This window comes from Pyxicephalus adspersus, chromosome 12 (assembly GCF_032062135.1).
Source record: "Pyxicephalus adspersus chromosome 12, UCB_Pads_2.0, whole genome shotgun sequence".
NCBI classification, from domain to species: domain Eukaryota; kingdom Metazoa; phylum Chordata; class Amphibia; order Anura; family Pyxicephalidae; genus Pyxicephalus; species Pyxicephalus adspersus.
The window spans coordinates 38,808,592-38,832,741 of NC_092869.1; the positions used below are offsets into that span (position 1 = coordinate 38,808,592).

At 40.2% G+C, this 24,150-nt stretch overlaps 1 protein-coding gene across 1 annotated transcript in view; it reads left to right on the forward strand.

The window, feature by feature from the left end:
* The window catches only part of SOS2 (SOS Ras/Rho guanine nucleotide exchange factor 2), a 43,894-nt gene that overhangs the window by 10,212 nt on the left and 9,532 nt on the right, over window positions 1-24,150 (forward strand). Inside the window, exons 2-15 of the mRNA XM_072428951.1 lie at window positions 8,391-8,516; window positions 11,830-11,961; window positions 12,752-12,916; window positions 15,406-15,612; window positions 16,355-16,498; window positions 17,144-17,254; window positions 17,877-17,975; window positions 18,891-19,018; window positions 20,164-20,819; window positions 21,177-21,258; window positions 22,265-22,387; window positions 22,772-22,875; window positions 23,593-23,815; window positions 23,945-24,064. Coding sequence (XP_072285052.1) covers window positions 8,391-8,516; window positions 11,830-11,961; window positions 12,752-12,916; window positions 15,406-15,612; window positions 16,355-16,498; window positions 17,144-17,254; window positions 17,877-17,975; window positions 18,891-19,018; window positions 20,164-20,819; window positions 21,177-21,258; window positions 22,265-22,387; window positions 22,772-22,875; window positions 23,593-23,815; window positions 23,945-24,064 — 2,420 coding nt within the window. The remainder of the gene's footprint in view (window positions 1-8,390; window positions 8,517-11,829; window positions 11,962-12,751; window positions 12,917-15,405; window positions 15,613-16,354; window positions 16,499-17,143; window positions 17,255-17,876; window positions 17,976-18,890; window positions 19,019-20,163; window positions 20,820-21,176; window positions 21,259-22,264; window positions 22,388-22,771; window positions 22,876-23,592; window positions 23,816-23,944; window positions 24,065-24,150) is intronic.

Genomic DNA, 24,150 nt, shown 5'->3' on the forward strand with positions numbered 1-24,150 from the left:
TTTTCAGGGAACTCCTTCTATATTTACTATATCCCCAGATCACAGTATATTAGCATGGTGGTCAGTGGGGAAAGTTCCTTCTACATTGATGACCATTGGGAAGAATGTCACCCTTACAGATAGCCAAAAAGATCATTGGTGTCACATAAACTGATCCGAGAAGCACACATTGCTCAAGGAACACCTAGAAACCTCTGGGTGAACCCTGGTTGAGAAACATCACCTTAGAGAGGTGTCACAGAAATGAGTTTCCTCGTGGTAGGATTTCTCCTCACTTGTTGCTGTATTATGACACTTGAAAATGTTTCGATTCTCCCTCACTTTGTCTTGGTGCAGTGGTGAATCTAAATGGTGGCAATCATAAAGCAATAAAAACTTGGCATAGAGTCAAACCCTCTTAAAACAAAAAAAAAAGTTTACCTACATACTCTTTAAGGAACCACTTTGGACTTCTGGTAAACTTATCCATGCTGTGGACCCCCCCCCCCACATATACTTTATGGGTTGATTGCTCATTTGGCTGGGGTCAGGGGGTTCAGTACAAATACTTGCCCTATTTGTTGCTTCCCTGGCAGATGGTGCTCTGCTATAGTAACAATGCTGCAAGTAGTGCTTGGCCCTTGGTTCTGAAGGTGATGACCTGCAAGGGCTGCAGCTTTCAGGGTATCCAGGGGAAAAGCCATGTGGAGCTAGGAATAAGGTAACTTTTTATAATAACTTCCTCCCTTACCTAAACAAGCATTTAATTCATCTTGTGTGGGGTGACCCCCTGTGTGAATAAATCAAACAGCAATTCGTGGTTGGGCTTTAAGCAGCACAGTTTGGTCACTGCCTAGTCCTCAGCCTGTGATTGCTTTATGAAGGAGCAGCAGCAAACTAATAAGGTCAGCTTGTTACTTCTGACCTTGACCTCTATCTGACTTTTGTTGGCTCACCTAAGCGCGCAGCACTGCAGATCATTCCACCGCCATTCCATCAGATTTCTCAAATATGCACTTGCTATATAGAAAAAATACATAATAGGTTCTAAATTAAATATATGTATAAGACAATGGGTTGTTTTACATACATGTATGGGGAATATAAAGGCTGTCCAATCCTCTTTTGTTCATGGCTCCATAGTATTTAAGTGTTTGCAGCATATCCTTGTGGATTTGAGAAATGATCTGATCTGTTCACTGTCAAGCGTTCTGACTTTGGTCTATTTAAAACCTTTTCCATTGATCAATGAATGGCTCAGACCGCCAAGAGTCTCTCCAACCTTTCTTGGAGACTTGGCATGTGTGATTTAACCGTTACATAGTGGGCCGGTTGTAGAGAGCAGACCTGTATGGATTATATGAATATAGTAGCTTGGTACTTATGATTCTGGCTTTATGACTGTTTTGTTGGTTATCTGTAAGAGTGACATTCTTCCTAAAAGCCAACAATATCAGAAAAATTCTTCCTACTGCCCACCATGCTAATGTGCTGTGGAGATAGTAATTATAGAAGGGGGTCCCTAGGACCTAGAAGTTAGTTAAAGGGTATAAGGTTGGGAAAGATTGGGTTAAAGGGTATCCCAACCAAAAATGTAATCATTCCTATCTTCAGATATGGTGGCTGCAATAGTTTTCAAGCTTTTGCTTTTCTGTTTTCTCTTGGTGAACCTGCCAGTAACATTCTTCTTGTCCTGATTTAACATTGCTCGCTCACTGTACTGTAACTATGGATGAGCAGTGATATCACCCTACGACATGAAGGGTTGTTAGGACCATAGGGCACCTTGCCGTCTCCTAATTTCTATTACACCGGGGGGGAGATGTTCTGTAGTCCACATGGAGAACTTTGAATATTGCCCACAGATAACAGTCTGAGAATGGAGTTCTGTAGTCCTCAGCAGCTGCGAACATTGTAACTAATAAGAGAGCAGCGAGTAACATTGTAACTAATAGGAATGCAGCCCAGGAAGTTATCGGTGCAAAAGATTTCTGGACCAGCAGATATTATTATTTGCATGCATCGTACATATATAACAAAGCACATTCAGGGCCCTATAATATAATATCTTCAGTGGAAAACCAAGTGGTTGGCTGCTTCTGGACACATAGCACCTGGTTCTTCCTTCAGACTGGGGAAAAGCACCCCGCTCCAAAAGCGACCTGTCACTTTCTGGAAATGTGCCGTGCGCACAGAATGGTTCTGCAGCCACGCACACAGAATGGTTCTCCGCTTCTCTCATTGACTTGAATAGGAGCGGTTGGGACCACAATTGAGCCAGCGACAGAATACAGTAGTCCACCGCGGGTCTGAAATTAATATTATTAAAGAGGATTTATATAGCGCCAACATATTACGAAGCGCTGTACATTTCATAGGGGTTGCAAATGACCGATAGATACAGACAGTGACACAGGAGGAGGAGAGGACTCTGCCCTGAAGAGCTTACAATCTAGGAGATGGCCCTTAAAATTTAAAAGATCAAAAGTAGGCAAAAAATAATAATTCTTTGCCTGGGTGCATACCATATACATAGATTTTAACTGTTTATATGCTGCTGTACATGGTAATTGTGAAAAAAAACACAATCGATGCCATTTTTTAATACGCCTCATGGCGGCAGCCACACATAAATATCAGTTTTTAAACTCTATACACCCTTTTTGGAGAGTTCAACTTTCTGTTGTGTTTTTTTTTTTTTTTTGTTCCCCTCCGGCCTCTGGTACAATTTGGAATGTTCTTTTCCAAGCCCCGTGTCCTTCACTTCCAAGAAACGCAGACTTCGGAATCCTCGCTAAAACTGCAGTGAAAAAAAAAAAGTGTGAAATATTTGACTTGAGAACAAACTGGTCTCTTTCCTCTCCCGGTGGTCACGTCATCCGATGATGAACGTAAAGACAGCTTGTTCAGGAGTGGTTGTTCCAAGGAGGAAAAATCATTCATCCGAAATCAAATTTTAAAGTAATCCATTGTATCTTGGGCTATTATCTGGCTTTTTAAAATAGTATTCCAGCCGGTAGTGATCCGCGCTGGTAGTGTGGTAAATCCCCACTCCTCCTAGGTCTCCCCAGGTATTTCCCAAAGAATCCCATATATTTCTTTTTGTGCAGTATTCGAGCTAGTTAGGTGGCACCATGGGAGCTTCCTCTGCTTCGGCAACAGAGGGTAGCCATTATTCTTGAGCGCGGCCGCGCTTATATATTGGTCTTTGATTCCATCTGGGCTCACAGTACTCATCTCAGGAGTACTGTAAGCCCAGTTTATGTTATGACGTTCTCCCTATGGGTTGTAATAGCCCCAGCCTGGTCTGGGAAATAGGCAGAGGTGACTTGTTCTGCCCCAAAAGGACCGACGGCAATGGGCAAAGCTGGGGATGGCTTTGTAGCGTGCAGCAGGTAGGTAAAGCGTGGGCATTTCTTTTCCTACATTCCTAAAAAATCAAATTACACTTTAAATCCAAGGCTAGACATGGAGATCATTCAATATATGACTGGTGGGTAGTGATCGGACCCTCTGTAGTATCAGGACACATTGCTGTTTCTCATTCAACTTCCCTGATGAAACTAAAGCAATGCATAGGCAATCCCCTAATTTTGTTCAGGATGCCACGTTTTTTCTTTCGTTTTTAAAGCACAGAATTTTGCACCCAGGGTTGTCTTAATCATTGCAACTCCAGACCAACAGCCGAGTACTCATTTCAAAACCATATTTTGGGGATCTTTAACCTTTCCAGGATTAGAAGAATGTCTGTCCTGATCTTCTTTGCCATAGTAAAACAACACAATGCGGTCAGCTCCCTAAACCCTGCCTGTGATTGTACAGTGGATGAAATTAACATTATTGTTTAAATTATTGAATAGATTTATGCTCAGCTTTTAAACCCATCTCCAGGCCATCTGATCTTTAAGGAATTAAATGAATGTATGCATATGGAGTGTGGCACAGAGAGGTGGAGGTCTGGTACCCAACAAGTAGGACTGATCATAGTGATTCGGATTTGCAGCAAAGAACGGTATTTGTAGCTCAAACAGGCAGGAAGAAGCAGACTGAATTTCGGGCAGTTATTGTTTTGTACTTGCAGTGCTTTAAAGGGATACAAATGGAGGAATGTTAATGTATTGCATTTTTTTATATTATCATTTTATGTAACAATATATATTTATATTGCAGGTGGCGGTTGGGTTTCTCTTACATGATGTTGCTTTGGTTGTTTCTGTATTTTGATGCCTTTACAGAGATCATTTAACAAGAATGCTCATTGTACAATTGGCAGTGCCCTCTAGAATGCCTGGCATGTATATGAAATATTTTAAGTATGTGGCTCAAGTCCGTTCTAAAATAATTGATTTAACTTTGCATTTCAAAAAACAATCAAGGAAATATTGACAGAATAATATCAAATCAACATTATTGTCCCACTTCATAAAAATATAACACTATAAACCGTGGCTTTTATACTGCTTATCTACCAAAGCAGCAATAGGCCGGACGGTGCTGGACCGTATTCATAGTAATAGCGGTTTCTGCAAGCTGTCACTTTTACTGAGACAAGCAGGAATCCATTAATGCCCCGGAGTGCTGGGAAAATGAGCTCCAGCCATTGAGAGGGGCTCAGATTACAAGCTATTCTGGTCTCTAGGAATCATACAAAGCGCTTAGGAGCCACTGGAGGAAAGGCAATCACATTGCAGACTGCCTGCTGCTGAATTCAAAACATATGCTGCATTTTAAAGCTCTTTGTGTGTAGATAATATATATATTTATATATACTGTAACTACTTAGCTGTGTATAGTTGTATAGTTACAAAATAAAACGCCGCCTCCCTATATGACTGTGTATATGTGTGTGTGTGTATATGTATGTATGTATGTATATGTGTATATATATATATATATATATATATATATATATATATATATATATATATATAACACACACACACACACACATAGTAAGGGAAATAAATATTTGATCCTCTGCTGATTTTGTACATTTGCCCTCTGACAAAGAAATGACCAGTCTATAATTGTAATGGTAGGTTAATTGTAGCTGTGAGAGACAGAATAACAACAAAAGAACCCTCAAAAACCCAGTGCTCAAAAGTCAGGACTTGCTGTGCATTGTAATAGATCAAATACTTATTTCACTCATCAACCAGTCTGGAGACTGGCTAGGCCATTCCAGGACCTTCATGTGCTACAATAAACCTACCATTACAATTATAGACTGGTCATTTCTTTGTCAGAGGGCAAACGTACAAAATCAGCAGGGGATCAAATACTTCTTTCCCTCACTGTATATATACACATACATATGTTTTTTCCAAGCCTTTTTATGGATTGATAGCATTTCTCCACCCATTCATGTGTTTTATGCTCTCTTTACTCCTATGTCCTTCTAAAAACTGATTGCTAAATAGACGGATCTTCTTTCATTATCATCAGCTTATTCATCTGCATCCCTTGACATGAAGGCGAGCCTTAAAGCAGAACTAAACCCAGTGTATACTTACCTGGGTTCAGTTGTAGATGCCGCCATCTTTTTCCTTCTTCTCTTTCTCATTCTGATCTTAAGCTCTTCTGGGCAGGGTCCTCTCCTCCTCCTGTGTCACTGTCTGTCATTTGCAACCCCCATTTAATGTACAGCACTGTGTAATATGTTGGCGCCATATAAATTCTGTTTAATAATTATAATAGGCCATCTTGTTTGGCTGGCCTAGGATGATGTATCTTCCGTGCAAGCCTGCAGGAGTTGGTTCAGTTTGGCCACCTGCAGGGGAAGCCGGGATGTGCTGGGTATTCTGGCGTACAATGCTGTACTGTGCATGTGCCGTTTAGCAAATTTTGGGCAGTTAAGAATGCTTATTGAAAAGAGACATTGCCTGCCACTTCTGGCAATAATGCTCTGTATGATCCCACATTTTTTAACCAGAACTTTAAGGTGACCATATACTGATCAATAGGTGCATGACCAGGAAAGGGAAACAATATTTCCCCAATAACAGTTCCTGCACCCATCAACCAGCCTGATTCAAAGCATATCCCTCCACTGACGCAGCAGGGAGCGCTTCATACAGCCAGCAGCCAATGGGAGAACTTTCGGCTTTTTCCAAGAACAGGCAGAGTTGTGTCCCATCAAATTAAAAAAAAAAAATAGCTGTTTTTCCTTATTTTAGGAGCGAATAGGCTCCTAATAGGAGCCATGCCTTCAGAAATGTTGGGTTATAGAGACCAATGTTAATGTTTTACTTTAAAACATTTGCTGTCCTGATGCTCTGCAGCAAACAATATCGATGTCATGTGACCCACTCCTGCTTCTTGCATGTGACTATAATAGTGCTTGGTAATTGGCTCAGTGCTGTCACATGATGGTTGGAATGACACAATACTCAGCCCTGTGTAAGCTCAGAGCAAGCTCAAGTTCTGCTAATTGCAGCAGCAGGGGAGTGAAAGAATAGTTTTGTTGTTGGGCAAAAGGGGGGAAATGATTAAAGCTCAGGTTTGTCAATGTCATCCTTACCTGGTCTTTTTAAATTGTGAAACAGGAAGTGTTAATATAAGTCTCAGAAGAAACGGTATTATACTGACTCAGAATAAGCAATTACTGAAAAGATCCTAAAGTTTGCCTTGTGTCTTGGTTAGAGTTGGTAAGTCTTGACATTCTCACATGATGGACACACCTTGTTCTGGCGAGCTTGCACCCAGATACTGGTTTGGCTTGTTAATCAAGTCTTCTCCTTCATTGATTTGTCCCTTTAAAGTCTAATTATTAAAGCCTCGGGCCGGGTGTAATATGAGGGCTAAGTCAACAGAGTCTACTTGGCAAGATGCATTTTTATGTAACCTCCAGGCAGCAGCCCGTGGCAAGGAAAATCCCATCCACAAAGCCCTTTCAGCGACTTGGAATTTTTCACTTGTGTTCCTTTAGAACATGTGACAGAGCCACGCAGGTTGGCACACCTTTCAATGCACCGCAGCTGCAAACATGAGACATCTCTGGCTAGATACGAGGATTTTAAAAACAAGCTCTGCCTCATTTGTATATTTTTTGCTGTATAAACCACATGTTCCTGACCCATTAGCAACGCAGGAAAGACTGATAAGACAGCTTTGCATGTTTCCGAAGGCCGTTGCTGTTTCATAGATAAACTGAAATATGTGTTGCATTAGTGTGATGACGAATGTTATGCATGAGTACAGCAGATTCACTAGTTGACAGCAAGTAGGAGTATGGGAAATACGAAAGCGACGTGAAGAGGGAATTGTTCTTGTATATTGACATTGTTTTGTCACAATAAATGCTTTCAAGCTGCAGTAATCATGACTGCGTGTTTCACATCTTCAACGCACATGTACGCTTCGGGGGAAGGAAGTCATTCGAAAAATGAAAACTTGCATTACGTTTCTTTTTTTCTCTGCCGAGCTCATAAGCGTACAATTATCCCTTTTTTTATGAATCATTATATGAATAATACAGATAACCTTCTTTTTGAGTGAAAAGTTCAACTGAGCTTTAGTGCTCATTTACACCGTACCACAACACATGCTTCGAGGTCGCATTGAATTGGGCAGCTTTTTCAGATTGGATGGACTGAAAATCACCTCCGTGCAGAAAAGTTTTGTTTGTGCTCTAGTTTTATTGTGTTGTTAGGCAATGTTGTGGTTTCAAAATAAATGGCAATGTACCAATGCGTGTACGGTTTGTTACAACACTCTTGTTTTATCACACATTGCACCAACGGGAATCGGCTACTAAGGTGTCATAAAAACACATCCTTCTTTATATAGCAACGTCTCAAAAAGTCAGCTACCCACTGTCATATTTCTAGATAAATGTACTCAGTGGTTAGCACTTTGCAGCTCTGGGTCCCAGATTTGAAAGTCGTCCAGGACACTATCTGCATGGAGTTTGCAGGTTTTCCTTGTGCTTCCATGGGGGCACTCCGGTCCATGTACCAAAAACATGGAGTAAGGTTGATTGATTTCCCTCCAAAAATTTGCCTTAGACTGTAATAAAGACATATGACTAGGGACACTAGACTGTGAGCCCTTTGAGGAACCGCTAGTGTCATGGCTATGGACTTTGTACAGCGCTGTGTAATATGTCAGCGCTATATAAATACTGAATAATAAGAATATCTTGCTGTATGCCTAGATTGTAAGCTCTTCAGGGCAGGGTCCTCTCCTCTGTGTCTCCAGTGTCACTGTCTGTATTCATCTGTCATTTGCAACCCCTATTTATTTTACAGGGCTGAGTAATATGTTGGTGCTATATAAATCCTGTTTAATTATATTAATAATAATAATGCCCTGCTATACACTTATCAGAATGAATCTGATTTTAGATAACACTGACTGGCCTTCAAGTTAGTCATAATGGCCTTTGTAACGGCATTTTAATTTGATTGCAGGTCCTGCAGCAAGTTCACCCCACATTGTCTGCTAAAGAAGACTCCTTGTACTACATAGAAGAACTCATCCTACAGCTCCTCAATAAACTTAGTATTGCCCAACCCAGGACTGTTCAGGATGTGGAGGTAAGTTGATGTGGTATATCAATCACAGGTATATTAAAAACCAATATTCTGGTATAACCAGAATATTGATTTTATGGTTGCAATGAGTTGGTCCATCCATGATGCAGAAGAAGAAGATTTTTATTCTCGTCTCTGTCCTATCTCATATTCACGATGTAAAAGTATTAGATTGCAGATGCAGATAGCAAACATTGGGTTTCTGTGCAAGGTTGCTGGGTATACTAAAACAAGGATTGTGACTATTCCTCCAGAATACAAGGTGCCAATGGAGCTGGTTTAGGGAATATTTATATTATACATCATGGCAATTATGCCAGGTACATTCTGCTGGGGATAAAGATAGAACACACATGTGGGATTATAGTTCTCAGATGGCCTGGAAACACAATTACCCAGCTGCAGCTATGTATGTGGCCAGTAAATGAAAATCGGAACTGGCCTGGTCCAAAAAGACTAAACTTCATACAGTTAGTAGATCCTGAGATACAGGCACAGTATTCAACCCAGCTGGGTGGAAAGAAGTTGTAGACAGGTGGAGGACCCTGTATTGTGAGCCAACTCTTCAGTAACCACTCAAAAATAGCCAGGTGATTACGGAAAAGTGCCAGGTGGTGCGCCCAGCTAAGAGCGGCTGGGGAGAAAACTGCAGGCAGATGACCAAATCCCTGAAAATGTTGAGCTCATTTTGAATCCAGATGAGCAAAATAAAGATAGGAGAGAGATTGTTGTTATTTCTCAATAAGGAGAGCCTTCTGATTCCTCTGAACATCCCATTTATCCTTTCCCATTGGGCCTGATTTAATAAAGCTCTCCAAGGCTGGAGAGAATACACTTTCATCAGTGAAGCCGAGTGATCCAGCAAACCTGGAATGGATGTGGTCTGGGATTCAAAGCATTGACTAGCAAAAAGCAAATGACTTTGAAAAAAATCAATTTTAGGTTTGCTTGATCACTCAGCTTCACTGATAAAAGTGTATCCTCCCCAGCCTTGGAGAGCTTTAATAAATCAGGCTGAATATAGCCTCAGATTTTCAGATATTCACAGGAAAAACCTGTGAATATTTTTTGTAATGTGCCCCTGGCATTAGCAGTAGAGTGTCCTAGATAGTACATCATTGTCGTCAGGTCCATGGCAATGGTTTAGCCTTTACTTTTTCCTTTTTCTCAGACCTTATGTCTGTGGGAATCATTTATGATTTTTTTTCCTGGGGTGTGTAGAGTGTGAAGCGCAGCAATTATTCTTCATCTCTCTATAATGAAGATATAGTGCGGTCCTGGCCTTATTATAGTTGTGGGAGGAATTGGCACGACTTTGCAGTTTTGTAGCCAAGAACTGCATTTGAGTTTTGGAAGACATTTTGTCTTGCTCTTGTCAATCGTGTCTATAGATGGATTATAAATGAATCTTACCTCAGTGAGTAATTTCTAGGAATAGATTGTGGTCTATGCCTCAGTCCCTTAGAGCCTGTCTACACAGATAATAATATATAGCACAAAAGTGTTAGTGGCAGCTTGAAAGAAGAAAAGTACCAGCAAGCTGCGGTCAGTGAATGGCCTCTGACCCTGTCTGAGTTTGTCATCCTTAAAATAGGAATGATAGTACAGAGTGTATCCTAAAGTAAACCCATGACCAGGCTATGGACATTTTAGTATTTCTATACACTCAGCACTGTAACTGAGATTAAAAACATCTCTTGGTAAGTTCTGTATCTGCAGGCACTGTGGAGTAATTCATACTTATGTGAAGGCCCTGATTCCTGCATCCTCCTCCCAGCATTGACTCAGCAGCGCAGCTCACCCTGCTGCACCCTTTTTATTAATGTCTCTGCTCCTGCTCTGTGTGTACACACTGGATATTTATAATTTATCCCATCCTAACATTCACTCAGTCCTACCAGATAACATGTTGGCTAGGCTCACTGTGTTTTACCTGCCAGATGATTGGGGTTTGTCCTGTTAGACAGCACAGCCAGGTTTGTGGCCTGATGTTTTCCAGCTGTTTTTAAGCAATTCTGCTCAGTCACTTCCTTAATGACAGTCTATGATTGCACAGTAAAGAAGCAGCAACACACTGAGATCAGTGTTCTCTGCTTCTATCTGCAGGTTTTCTGTGTTAAACTAACAACACTGTTTAATGCAGTAGAGTCAGACTGGCAAACAATATTGTTAAATATTTTTTCCACATTAAATGCTGCTTTAAGAAGGGTCACGGGAGGGTACAATAAAGACAGATGGAACACTATTTCAAAAACATTTCAATTGTATCCTGAACTGTGGAAGCCAAGAAAAAAAGCAAACGGAGAACAAGAAACTTTGACAGTATTGTCTATAGGCTCCATGCAGCTAGCTGATCATGCCTTCCTCTGCTCTGTGTCTTCATTTGGAGGGAGTCATCTTGGTGGGAAGCAGGACTTTACCTTCTCACGTCCAAGCTGCCTCCCTGATAACTTTTGGGGGTGCACAGATTCACAGAAGTAGGTGGAAAACAGCAGATCCTAGCACTACAGATCCTCAGGTACAGCTTCCTCCCCAGCAAGGAAAACAGTGAAGCACAGCCCTGACATCAACAAATCTCATTTTTTCACAATCTCTCTGGTAAAATGCAGTGCAAGAGATCGCACAACGCAAATATGGGCTGGAGGTAGTACGTCTTCACCCTTAGAATTTAGGTCCACCTAAAGGGTGTTTAATGAATACATATTGGGATAGAATGTAGGTCTTTTATATCTGCTGAACTGTTGATGGTTTTTATCAATTTTATTTATTTTAACATTTTTTGGAATGTTTTTAAACTGAACTGTAAGGCTGGGTACACACATGCAATAATTATCGTTGGAAACGATCTTTCACAATCCTTTGCAATGACAAAAGACTGCATGATGCATGAACGAGCTCTGTACATACATCACCATTCTGCTCTATGGAGAGGGGAGGGGGAGAATGACTGAGTGGCACTTCTCTGTGTTCTCTCCCCTTCACTTCCATTACGGTCGTTTGTGGATCCTCCAGGATGGATCCACGAATGACAAGCGCGGTATACACGCCAGATTCTCAATCAATATCAGCCCTGAGGCGATTATTGGGTGAGAATCATCTGACGTGTATGTAGCCTTATGCATTTGTTTTTCTTGTTTGTATGAATATTTTTTTACAGACATTAAATAATGAAAGCCACTAAAATTTTAGCCTAAAACATAATTAACAGTCTTGCTTATATAAATGAATTTTGTACCAACGTGTATAAACTGTTTGCAAAACATAAAAGTAACACGTTTCAATTTTAAATGATTTCACTTTGTCCTTTTTTTTTCAGGAAAGAGTCCAAAAGACTTTTCCCCACCCAATCGATAAATGGGCCATAGCTGATGCTCAGTCAGCCATTGAAAAACGCAAGCGAAGGAACCCCTTGCTTCTGCCTGTGGATAAAATCCATCCATTGCTAAAGGTTCGTACATGTTTTGTTCACCACTCCTGTTTAAAGTGTGTATCAAAGAAAAACATTAAAATATGTAGTACAACTTTGCAATCGTTGCACATATTTCTATAAAGACTCCCTCAAGTACAGAAATATACCTGATGATCTGGCAGAAGTGCACCCAGCTCCTAATTTCCTGTTATGGGCTGACAACACTGCACCTTTCCCAAATAGAAATGCCAATAAATGGTTTCAGTCATTGAGTTTACAGGGTTTTGATTGGTTTTTATGTCAGTAATTGCAAAGTTTACTCTTTCCATTTACCCCAGAGATGGGAGTATTGAAACAAAAGGCAATGAAGATATCTAAAATATTAGTAATATCACGATAATAGGAGGTGAGAGTAGGTAGCAATCATTTCATGGGGACACTTGTTCCAGTGACAGCTGTCATGGGGAGGTTTCTAGTTACTTTGAAGATATTTACCTATAGTTCTAGTTATAAATTAGTGAAAAGGGAATATCTCCCAAAAGTAACATAACATGTTGCTGCATTGAACACCTCCTCTCCAGCACGGTCCTATGCAGACTTACCTTTTCAGATCCAGCACGGATCCAAGATTCATTTTCCTGCTTTCATAGATCAGTGATACAAAGAATTGCTCTGATGTCATCCCATAAAAAACACTCTGTACATCACCGAGCACAAAAGAAAAGGATGCTGTAGAATTCTAGTGAAAATTATTTATTGTATCCTCACCCTTTAGTGTCTGAGATTTTTTAATAAAAATATAATTATTCTGATTTTTGTCTCTTCTTAGGAGGTGCTTGGTTACAAAGTGGATTATAATGTATCCCTTTACATTGTGGCCGTGTTGGAATACATTTCAGCTGACATTCTGAAGCTAGCAGGAAACTACGTCTTCAATATCCGCCATTATGAGATCTCTCAGCAGGACATTAAAGTGTCCATGTGTGCCGATAAGGTAAGATGATTGTATGCAGTCGGTTACAGACTTGTTAGCAAAGATTTGGGTGAAGCAGCAGATGGAACTCCAGTGTTCTCCCCAGCCTCTTTTAGCTGGTTGCACCACCCAGCACTTTTTGTAACCACCCGGCTGTTTTGGGGTGGTTACTGAAAAGTTGGGAAATTTTCCGAATTCAGCTCTGGGCCTTTTGGATTTTCGAAGTATTATTTGGTGTTTTTTTTTTTTTTTTTTTTTTTGTATTTTAAAACTTAACTCCAGACACACAGCTGAAATACAAATAGGGTAACTTGTGTACCTGTCAAGGTCCTGTCCTGAAATTTACATAGTCACAGACTACAAACCACTTTCTCTGTTGTTCTAGACTATGTAGAAGGGATACAGTGGTGTACATAAGTCTGCTGCTGTCATTTCTCTGCTCTCTCTCTGCACATGTTTCTTGTTAGAATATTTGCATGCAGCACACCTAGTTAGCTCCCAACCCTGCCCATTCTTCTCCCAGTCTGGTATATAGGCGATTGCAAGATTCTGCTATCATGTCAAATTTAGCTACTTCACACTGCTTGGATTAATATATAATAATGCAATAATGAATAGATATAGAGGTGCAATATTTGTGTTTTTACAATGTGCTTGAAATTCTATTTTGGCTGGATGCTCAGACAGTCATAGGGTCAGAGGGTCATCCTAGGTCTGACAGTGGCTGCTTGTTAATTGCCTGACTTTATGTTTTTGAGCTGTCACTGAGAAGTCAAATGGCAGCATTCCTTGAGACCTCAGGTATTGTAAAAACACTGAATCAAAGAGAAATGTCATTTTGCAAGTAGTCCAATGCAGTTGTAATTTATATTTCTGCATAAAGTTGTAGAAAACAAAAACTTTTAGGCATAAAAAAGCCTTATGTGAAGGAAATGCATAACATCTCTCCTATGACAGCCATTCGCCTTAAAGCTAAGCTTGGGGGGTAAACATGTATTTTGTAAAAAAAGGTTGCTGTGCGTATTCTTAGTTGAAAATTTGCATGCTTTGTGGATTTGATTCACAACTTTGCAATAATCCAGCTTTGTATCCCCTCCCTAGTGAGATATAATGACATCTGATCAGGTCCCTGGTTTTAGGGGCTCAGTCAATGGACAGGGATGTTACAGACTTCCAGACATTACATTTCAGACTGGCTGAGTAAATGATTTTAGTAGATGTCCTTTAACAATAGTCTGGGTGAGGTGGCTGGCTGGGTGTGTGCGTAGGTATAAGGTGTTCAATGCCTCACTTTGTAAACACAGTTTGTGTTTCACTTGATAATATAACTATGGAAATAAATCTGTACACAGAAAGCGGAAAGGGGAACTCCAGACACTACGCCATGCTACAAACAGAAAGTGCAGCTAGGCTTTAAAGGGGACCTGTCACAAACCTTACCAAGCTGAGTGTACAGTGGGGAAAATTTCAGATTTTTCAAAGCCAGTCATATGATTATTTAGATTGGAAGCAAAGTAGGTAGATACAGACATTTTTCTAATCACTGAATAATGATGATGACACTAAAATAGGAGACCTCTCCTCCTGTATCACTGTCTGTATTAGTCTGTCATTTGCAACCCCTATTTAATGTACAGCGCTGCTTAAAATGTTGGCGCTATATAAATCCTGTTTAATAATAATAATAAAGGGTAGACATTTCCCCCCTTGAAACATGTATTCCATCTCCAGTGCATGCTTTCTATTTTTTACAGATGTGTTGAGCAACATTGGCTCCAATGGATCCGGTGCCCTCAGGACATTTTCAGAAGTTCTAACCCTTTCCTCACTATTCTAAAATTGCGTTTTAATGTTTGTCTTTTGCAAAATGTCCTACTTTTACAGGGAGTGAGGCAAAATCTCTCTAGCAAGGATACAGATGGCCATAAAAAAATATAGAAAACTACTCTCTTTGAAACAAAATAAAGTTTCCAGGGGTTGAGCTGCAAAGCCCAATTAACTAATAATTTAAAATTTACTATTAACGTTACGCATAAACAAAATCTTTTGGTTTGTTGTGGTCAGCCACAGCTTAAGTAGAAAAGCCTGCCCCCTGTCAGCATGCTGTAGCGTCGAACCCTTGCTCTTTGTGTAGAAACTGGTTTCTTTACAGAGGTCCAGCTTTCCTGTTTTTGCATCAGAGCCAGAGCTTTACAATCAGAATTCAAGCATTAGCATAGCTGATTGAAGAGCTCTTCATCTAACTCCGCATAAGGCATGTCAGACTGCAGCAGAGTAACCACTGCTTCCACTTAGAGAGCAAATGTCCTTCTCTGCAACACCATGGAAGGGAACAGGCTTTTTTGCTCAAACTGTGGCTGCTCGCTAAAAGAAATGAACTGTAAGTCTTTACACACCTTTTCTTTCAGTTATTTTACCTGTAATGTTTTTAGCTGATTCAACTCATACTTTAATTGGGATTTAAGATAATTTGTGGGTTTTTTTAACCCATTTTCTTTACTTCCCTCAAGGTCTTGATGGACATGTTTGACCAGGATGATGACATCGGCCTTGTTGCACTATGTGATGAGGAGCCTTCCTCCACAGGAGAACTGAGCTACTACGAGCTGGTACGGAATGAAATAGCCGGGGAAAGGCAGTACCTGCGTGAGCTGAACCTCATCATCAAGGTCTTTCGGGAAGCTTTCCTTGCAAACAAAAAGCTGTTTACAGCCAATGTAAGTTGTTAGCTGCTGCTAGAGGTGCTGCAACAAAGCATTACACACACATACAAGCCTTTAAAGCAACTAAAATTCCACTTTTAAAAATGCTCAATTCGGCAGGTCATTATTGCAGAAAAGGACTGGAGGTGAATGTCCCTCCTATAATAAGCATTCCCAGGATAATGTGCACATCCTGGCTTTCCTACGGATGCTAGCTTTTGGAAAACATTACAGTGCCCTCTTTAGTCCTTCTTTCCTTCATGGACCCCCATGATTTAAAGAATGAAAGTCCAAATAATAAAAGGGACAGGCTGGGGACAAGTCAGGAAATAATGAGGGCTCTAATGCATGTTGTGAGAAGCTCTTAATTTGCAGTGAAGTCAGAGCATGCAGTCTCAATACGGGAGAGGAGCCGGTATACCTGTACAAGACTGAAGAGAAAGTTGATGTTTAGCTTTATAGCACATCATTTTATTTTTTGCTGTCTGTCCCATTGGAAGAATTTCCCAGAGATGCAACAATACGTGACAGGAAATCCCCTTTAAGACTCTTTTCATCAGGACAGTTGTCCCCATTGGAACAGCCCCCTCCATACTGGTTTTCCTATTTTTGTATATGTAACAATAATGAGGACAGATAAGGTGAATCTCCCTAGCACAGACATCTGATAAAACTTCATCCATTATAATATAATTATTAATCTGGTGCTTATGTGTCGTATATGAAGCTCTCTGTATATCTTTTTTTTTTTTTACAGGAAATTGAGATCATCTTCAGTAATATTCTGGATATCCATGAACTTACGGTGAAGCTCCTGGGTTTGATTGAGGATACAGTGGAGATGACGGATGAGAGTAGCCCACATCCTCTCGTTGGAAGCTGTTTTGAAGACTTAGCTGAGGTACAGACAGACCATGGTAGACCTTGCTATATGGAATATTTCTGCCTTATATGGGTTATATAGGAGTCTTAATTGTACCTTTTTGTCTGGAATCCTAAAATATAGCAGTGCACATCTTGGTATCCAAGCATTCCAAGCATCATCCAAACCTGGTACCTAGCCACTGCAAATGCCAGAGTTCTAACCTCTGAGCCACCATGCTGGTTTAGCAGGATATGACAAAGTTATGGTATGGGATAACCAGTCTACTAATGCAGAGATGAAAAAACCCTTTGCCATGATATTGTTGTTAACACCATTCATTTTCTTCCTTAAACTAAGGGTACTACCAGACCAGATAGATCTAAAAAAATTAAGGGGCTTAGGTCATGCATAGGAATGCAGGCAATCCTATATATAAAATCCAACTCTTATGTTCAAAAATGTACAACTGGCATTTTAATAATTCTGTTGTTTCTTAGAGCTTTATGTATAAAACAGGAAATCTGATGTTGGGAATCTTTCATGTGTTTGATTGGCAGCAAATGATACCCTTGAGGGAATGTTAGATTCCCTGTTTTATAAAAATAAACCGTGTGAGTCTAAGCTTATCAGTTAGTTTTGCTTGATCTGAGTTTGTAAAAGTCTCTTGTGTTCAACCCTTAGGAGCAGGCCTTAGACCCATATGAAACTTTGTCACAGGACATCCTTGCCACCCAGTTTCAGGAGCACTTCAATCACCTCATGGCTAAACCAAACATTCCCCTGTATTTTCAGGTGAGAATCTTTTACGGAATTTTTTATCTACAATTGAAATGTTGAATTGGGAGTAAAGCACAATATCCATCGGCCTTTAAATGAAAGCATATCTAAACCTACAAAAATGATTGGTATCCAGATCTATTTCACAAAAAGGGACATATGAGTGAGTGAAATGAGCAACATGGACAACTTCCCCAAGCTACTTTTTAACCATTTTCTCTTAAAGAAACCCTGCCTTCTCTCCCATGCGGGACATAATGGCTGTGGCTTTGCAAAGGGCATTCCTTGACACCTTTACCATGCCATCCCTGTGCTCCCTCACAGCTCCTTGCTGCTCGACAACTAGCAAGGGTCTACGGATCACTGCTACTGCAGATCACCATCACAGCTAAATTCACCACTTGCTGCACTGAGCAAGGACCTGTAGGAAAGCACACATAAGGTGAGTATAGTGGGGTCAGGGAGCCCTTTGGAAAGATGCTGTCACTTTACCCTGCATGGGTAATCTGACAATGTCTCTTAAATTGTAGCTTTCTCAACAGTAGACTGTGCTGCATGTGTAAACATTGTATGTGGGTCCTGCCTGTTGGAGATTTAAAACCATTGTTTTTCTTTAATTTATATCTTCTTTTTGCAGTCAATATCGGAAGGATTTAAAGAAGCAGTAAGATATATCCTCCCACGTCTCATGCTGGTTCCTGTTTACCACTGTTTGCACTATTTTGAGTTATTGGAGGTAAGTCTGCTGCTGCTAATATGTCAGTTCTGAAACTCCCTTTAAAAGAATGTTTAACACAGAAAAGACTTGTTGTTTAAAAAGAAAAGACATCTTTCACATCTTCTAATTACAGTAAAAATCTGCCTTAGGGATTTGATTGTGGTTGATGATATATGAAAGCAAACCGACAATAAATTAAATATTTCAGGTGTCTGGAAGTACTTCCTACTGACTATGTTAATGTTTTCTGCAGAGAATATTAATAAACAGGTTAAAACTATACTCTGGCTGATAAATAGAGATGTATTTTGTGTGACTGTATTTCTGTCCACCCATTTCTGATAATTACACAACTTGGCCCCACAGCATGGCCTTATCACACAGAGCAGGAGACCTAATAGTTCTTTGCTACAGTTAACACACAAAGGCCTTGTCCTTCTCCAGCCTGTGACTGGACAGTGAAGGAGGAGCAGCAAAGGATTCTTTCTGCATGTCCCTCCTTCACTCCTTTATTTGTTCTATTTCAGTCGTTTTGAATGTCATACCTGAGCAAGAACCCAACAAAATTTCAGCCGCATAATTCTTTTCCTTTTTCAATTGTAGCCAGTTGGCTGCTAGAGAGCCCATGGCTTGTTTGTTGTTCCTTAATTACAAAGAAAGACCAGTGCTCAACCCAGAAATTTTTTTAAGCCGGTTGGGAAGAAATTTTAGGTGGGTGGCAGCCCCCGTATTAGGGCCAAACTCTTTGGTAACCACCCAAAAACAGCCGGGTGGGTGCTGAAAAGTGCCGGGTGGTGCGCCCAGCTAAAAGTGCCTGGGGAGAACCCTGAAGACGATATACTGCAAGTTAATTATATTGATTTTAACAACTTGTTTTAAAAAACACAGTATTTCAGGACAGGACTGTATTGTTAAATGAGCATTTTCTTACAGCTGTTACAAGAACGCAGCGAGGACCAGGAGGATAGAGAATGTTTAAAACAAGCCATCACCGCTCTGCTGAATCTCAGATGTAGCATGGAGCGCATCTACAACAAGCACTCTCCAAGACGCCGTCCAGGGTAAGGGAGGGTTTTTGCTCTTTGATCAGGTTGCATGTGTCGAGTTGTAATATTTATAGACCTGAAACTCCAGAATGATAATCTGTATGATGATGTGGTTTTGCCCTTGAAATCTAATAGACATTTCTACTATGTATCAAAATAATCTTTGTACTGATTGGTAAATGTGCCATAACTGCTTGCAGTGTGTAGTCATAATTCTGCACAAATGTCTAATAGGAAAATACATGAAAAAATAAAAAAAAACCATAAAAAAAACTTTTATTGTGCTGGTTCCATATTTACTGTCCCATGAATGCCTAGTTACAGTTCACGTGTAAACATCCCTTCCTCCTCCACGTTTATGTTTACTGACCCCTGTTAAGCTGCTATTTTCTTGATGGAGGTTATAATCTTTTGCCTTCTACAACTAACACACTTGTTTCCCTTAGCATGCTGTTCCTGCATTACAAATTCTCCTTGCTCTAGTAATACACAACATTTGGCAAGTTTCCCCAGTCTTGGCTTTGTTCTTCTCCCTTGCCAGCTATAAATATAAAATTATCTTTTAACTGATGTATACAGCAATATGATGTAGCACCAGTTATAGCTGGCAGGGGATTGTTGGAATTCAGAAATTATATTAGATGCAGAGGATGATATAGTACGAGGGCTGCAAAGTCTCAGCTGCACTAGTGAGATGAAACTGATGTGTGTGAATGTCAGACTCCTGATACTCTTGGGGCAATGTCATTGGCAGAGTAGCTGAAGGCTTTTAGCTCCATGGCACCTGAATGAGCATTGCTGCAGCTGGGGCTGTATCAATCGCATTCCCTGTTGGGGGAAGCAATCTGGCATTGGCAATGTCATACAACAAACCCGTTTGGTATAAAAATATGCATGTCAAGGTTTTGACAAAATATAATTCTTAATTGTGGTTGTTAATGCTTTTGCAAAATCAGAAACAGAAAAAAATGATCTTCTATAAACCAACACAAGCATTTTTAGCATTTTTCATTAATCAATTCTAAGGACAGAACAATATACAATTTACAAAATAAAATTCTTGGTAATCAACACAAAAATTCCTTTTTCATTGGTGTCAAAATTATTTTCACAATTCCTCTGTGACACTTGGTTTATATTGTTGGTTGTTTGTTTTTCAGAGAACCCATTTGGCGTCTCTACAACCGTCAAATGCGTAGCAAACATCTGGCCATTAAAAAGATGAACGAAATCCAGAAGAACATTGATGGCTGGGAAGGAAAAGATATTGGACAGTGTTGTAATGAGTTCATCATGGAAGGTACCTTGACAAGAGTCGGGGCCAAGCATGAAAGACACATATTTCTTTTTGACGGACTGATGATCAGCTGCAAGATGAACCATGGACAGTCTCGTATTCCCGGTTACAACACAGCAGAGTACCGCCTAAAGGAGAAGTTCATGATGAGAAAAGTGCAAGTTGTAGATCGGGAGGACACTGGAGAGTATAAACACGCCTTTGAGTTGCTCTCCAAAGATGAGAACTGCATTGTTTTTGCTGCCAAGACAGCGGAGGAGAAAAACAACTGGATGGCAGCTCTGATTTCTCTGCAATATCGCAGTACCTTGGACCGGATGTTGGATTCTGTGCTGATCCAGGAAGAGAATGAGCAACCACTGCGTCTGCCAAGTTCGGACGTCTATCGTTTTGTGGAGCAGGATTCTGAAGAGAACATTGTATTTGAGGACAATGTGCAAAGTAGAGGTGGAATCCCCATCATAAAGGGAGGGACAGTGGTTAAACTCATCGAAAGACTGACATATCACATGTACGCAGGTAAGTGAACTTCACGGTGGAAACATTTGTGGACATCAAACTATCACACCTGTATAAGACTAGTTGTGATTCCAATACGAAATCATAGGCATTATTATGGAATTGCCATCAATTCTTTTTAGCTGGATGGGTGGCTGCCATTTGGCTGTGGCTGTGACCCAACTGTGGCTGTGGCTGTGACCCAACTTTTTAGTTACCACCCAAATACAGTGGGGTGGTTACTGAAAAGTGCCGGGGAGGGCTCCCAGGTAAAAAGGTTTTTTAAATCATCCTGGGGTTGAGCTTTAAATAATGTTCTGCTTATTCTCTTATATTAGACTTTATGTGACATGTCTTTCTTTGTTCTTTCCCCCACAGATCCTAACTTTGTTCGCACTTTTCTGACAACATATCGCTCTTTTTGTAAGCCACAGGAGTTACTAAGTCTACTTATTGAAAGGCAAGTGTATACATTGTATATGTTGGCTTATTATTATTATGTTAAAAAGTTATCATGTGTTTCTACCCAGCACTTTTCAGAGTGTGTTTCAAGGCAGTTTACCATTTTGAGAAGTCCCTTCCCTCATACTAGTGTCAGCGTAGCAATGGCAGCCATAGGTAGCTAACATGGTTTTGTTGTTGTGGAACTAGAATACAGTTTACAGTTGAAAAAAAGGAAATGTTATTACCCTGTACATCTTTATTCATTACTATGGAAAGGCTGTTCACCACTGGTATGTAAAATAGACAGACAGCAATTTTTAACACAGAGGAACCCTTAAAATAACTTTAAGCTCTCAGGGAACCCCTAACAATATTCAGGGTATGCTCAGTTCATGGTACCTTAGTCTAGTGGTCAAATAAATGAATGCCTCTTGCAGTGTTGGCCAGTGGTAAGAATGTCACCCTTACAGGTGGCCAAATAGATCATTGGTGTCAGTGATCACTGACTTGACAGGCACATATTGCTTATTGATCAGGGAGCCCTAGCAACCTCTGGACCTTAGGGGTCCACGGAACCCTGGTTGAGGAACATGGCTCCAAGGAATAAATTGAGATTTTCCACCATTGCAGCGATCGCGAGATCCAGCATTATCATTGCTTTCCATTGGCTTCTTCAATGTGACCTATTTCCCTCTTGTAGTCTCCATCAGTACATCCATGACAGTGACGGCACAGAGTAACAGTGTCTAAACAAAGACTTAAGCCAGGATTGCCATTGTTTTTTCAAGAAAGCCACACATATATAAAACATTGATATTTTTTGTCATTACTTGGTAATACTTAAATGAAATTAGGACATAGGTTCATTAGCAAACGATGACCCTAAGCTGTGGAGCTATTGTAGTTAGCTTCTGTGCACACCCTGGTCAGCCACTTGGATGAGAGAATTCTGTCTTCTGTTTTTCTTGGCAACAAAATTCAAATTGTCTTTAATATAAGGCACTCTTTTTTTCTTCCCTTAGGTTTGAAATACCAGATCCTGAACCAACAGAAGCAGACAGACTGGCAATAGAGAAAGGAGAACAGCCAATCAGCACCAACCTTAAGAGGTTTCGAAAAGAATATGTTCAGCCAGTGCAACTCAGGTTGGTCTGTGTTGTATCTAGGGCAGAAGTAGGTGATCCGTGGTTGGGCTACTAAAGGCTAATGGGGGTATTTTGTGTTTTTATCCCAACCCTTACACATTCAAACCCAATGTCTTATAATTTCTGGGCACATGAGTTTGACACAGGGAGGTTTAGCACATGGGTTAGCATGTGCAAACTTCTGGTTACTGTGAAAAGTGCCATGTTTTAAGAGCAGAATTGTACTCAAGGTTCCTGCAGAAACGTTTGATTGGTTTAATGTTTAGTTTTATTTATTATTTACTTTTTATTCCCTCTTTCTTGTTCCTTTAACTACTTAAGTGTTGATTTACTATTTCTCTTTGCCCTTATTAGTGTTAATATTACCTTACTTCTTTCTTTCAGGGTTTTAAATGTATTTCGCCACTGGGTTGAACATCATTTTTACGATTTTGAAAGAGACCAAGAACTTTTAGAACGATTAGAAACTTTTATTTCCAGTGTTAAAGGTAAATATATAATTTATTAATTTAGTATAGACATGAGATGTTGTTTCATTGAACCTGTGCTCAGATATATTGGAAGTAGAGTAAATATGTAGTACTTAGTGTCCCTTAATGCCAACGCTTAAAGTATTAGGCAAGCCATTCTCCTTTCGTATTCAGCATATACTATGCAGTTTTTAGCTTGTGTCAGGTAAGGGAAATTACATTTTCCCCAATTCCTGGAGATTCTCAATGTTTGGAATAATTGAGAAGTGCTGAAAAGGTGCGATCAGGATGATCATTGTATTGTGCCTGTTATTGGGCATGAGATATATTTACTTATTCCGACACTTCAGCCTTTTGCTTCTATAAAAAGATTTGCTGGCCAAAGAATCTTAAAATTCAAGCACACCTCTGGGGTTCAAGTACATGGACACAGTGAGCTGCTGTTCTATCCTTCATTACTCCAGGACAGCGGTCCCCAATTGGTGGAGAAAATGGTTCACGCCCCTGTCCCCCATATGGACACCACTCTCCCATCGCAGGCTCAGACCTGCTTGCTTTGGTCTTATGGTTCTTTTTGTTTTGTTTTTTTTCGTTTTTTTACCTGTGTAGTTCTAAAGCACAAGTGGCAAAATGTCCAAGAGGAAGTAGAATATAGTTGGTGGTATAGATTTAGCATACACAGATAGTGACTTGCATGTTATGTTACGTTCTGTTTCTTTTTTTTTCTCTTTTTAGGTAAATCCATGAAGAAATGGGTAGAGTCCATTGCCAAGATAATTAGGAGGAAGAAGCAAGCACAGGCTAATGGAGTCAGTCACAACATCACATTCGAGAGCCAGCCACCTCCTATTGAGTGGCACATTAGCCGCGCCGGTCAGTTGGAAACCTTTGACCTGATGACTCTCCACCCCATAGAGATCGCTCGCCAGTTGACCCTAATAGAGTCTGATCTGTACAGGTAAACACTGCATTGTTCTAGTATACAATATGACCACAGTCTTTTTAAAAACAAATATATTCTTGGAGTATTAACACAGTCATAGGACTTACATTAAATCGATCTGTGTATATTTTTGTTTCTGTTCAGGGCTGTGCAGCCATCAGAGCTTGTAGGAAGCGTTTGGACAAAAGAAGACAAAGAAATAAACTCCCCGAACTTGCTTAAGATGATTCGCCATACTACAAACCTAACACTTTGGTTTGAAAAGTAAGTTTTGTAGTTTTCTGCCTTTTTTTTAAATGAAGTAGTAATTTATTCAAAATAAACTTTACTGGAAATCAGTCGTGCTGTGT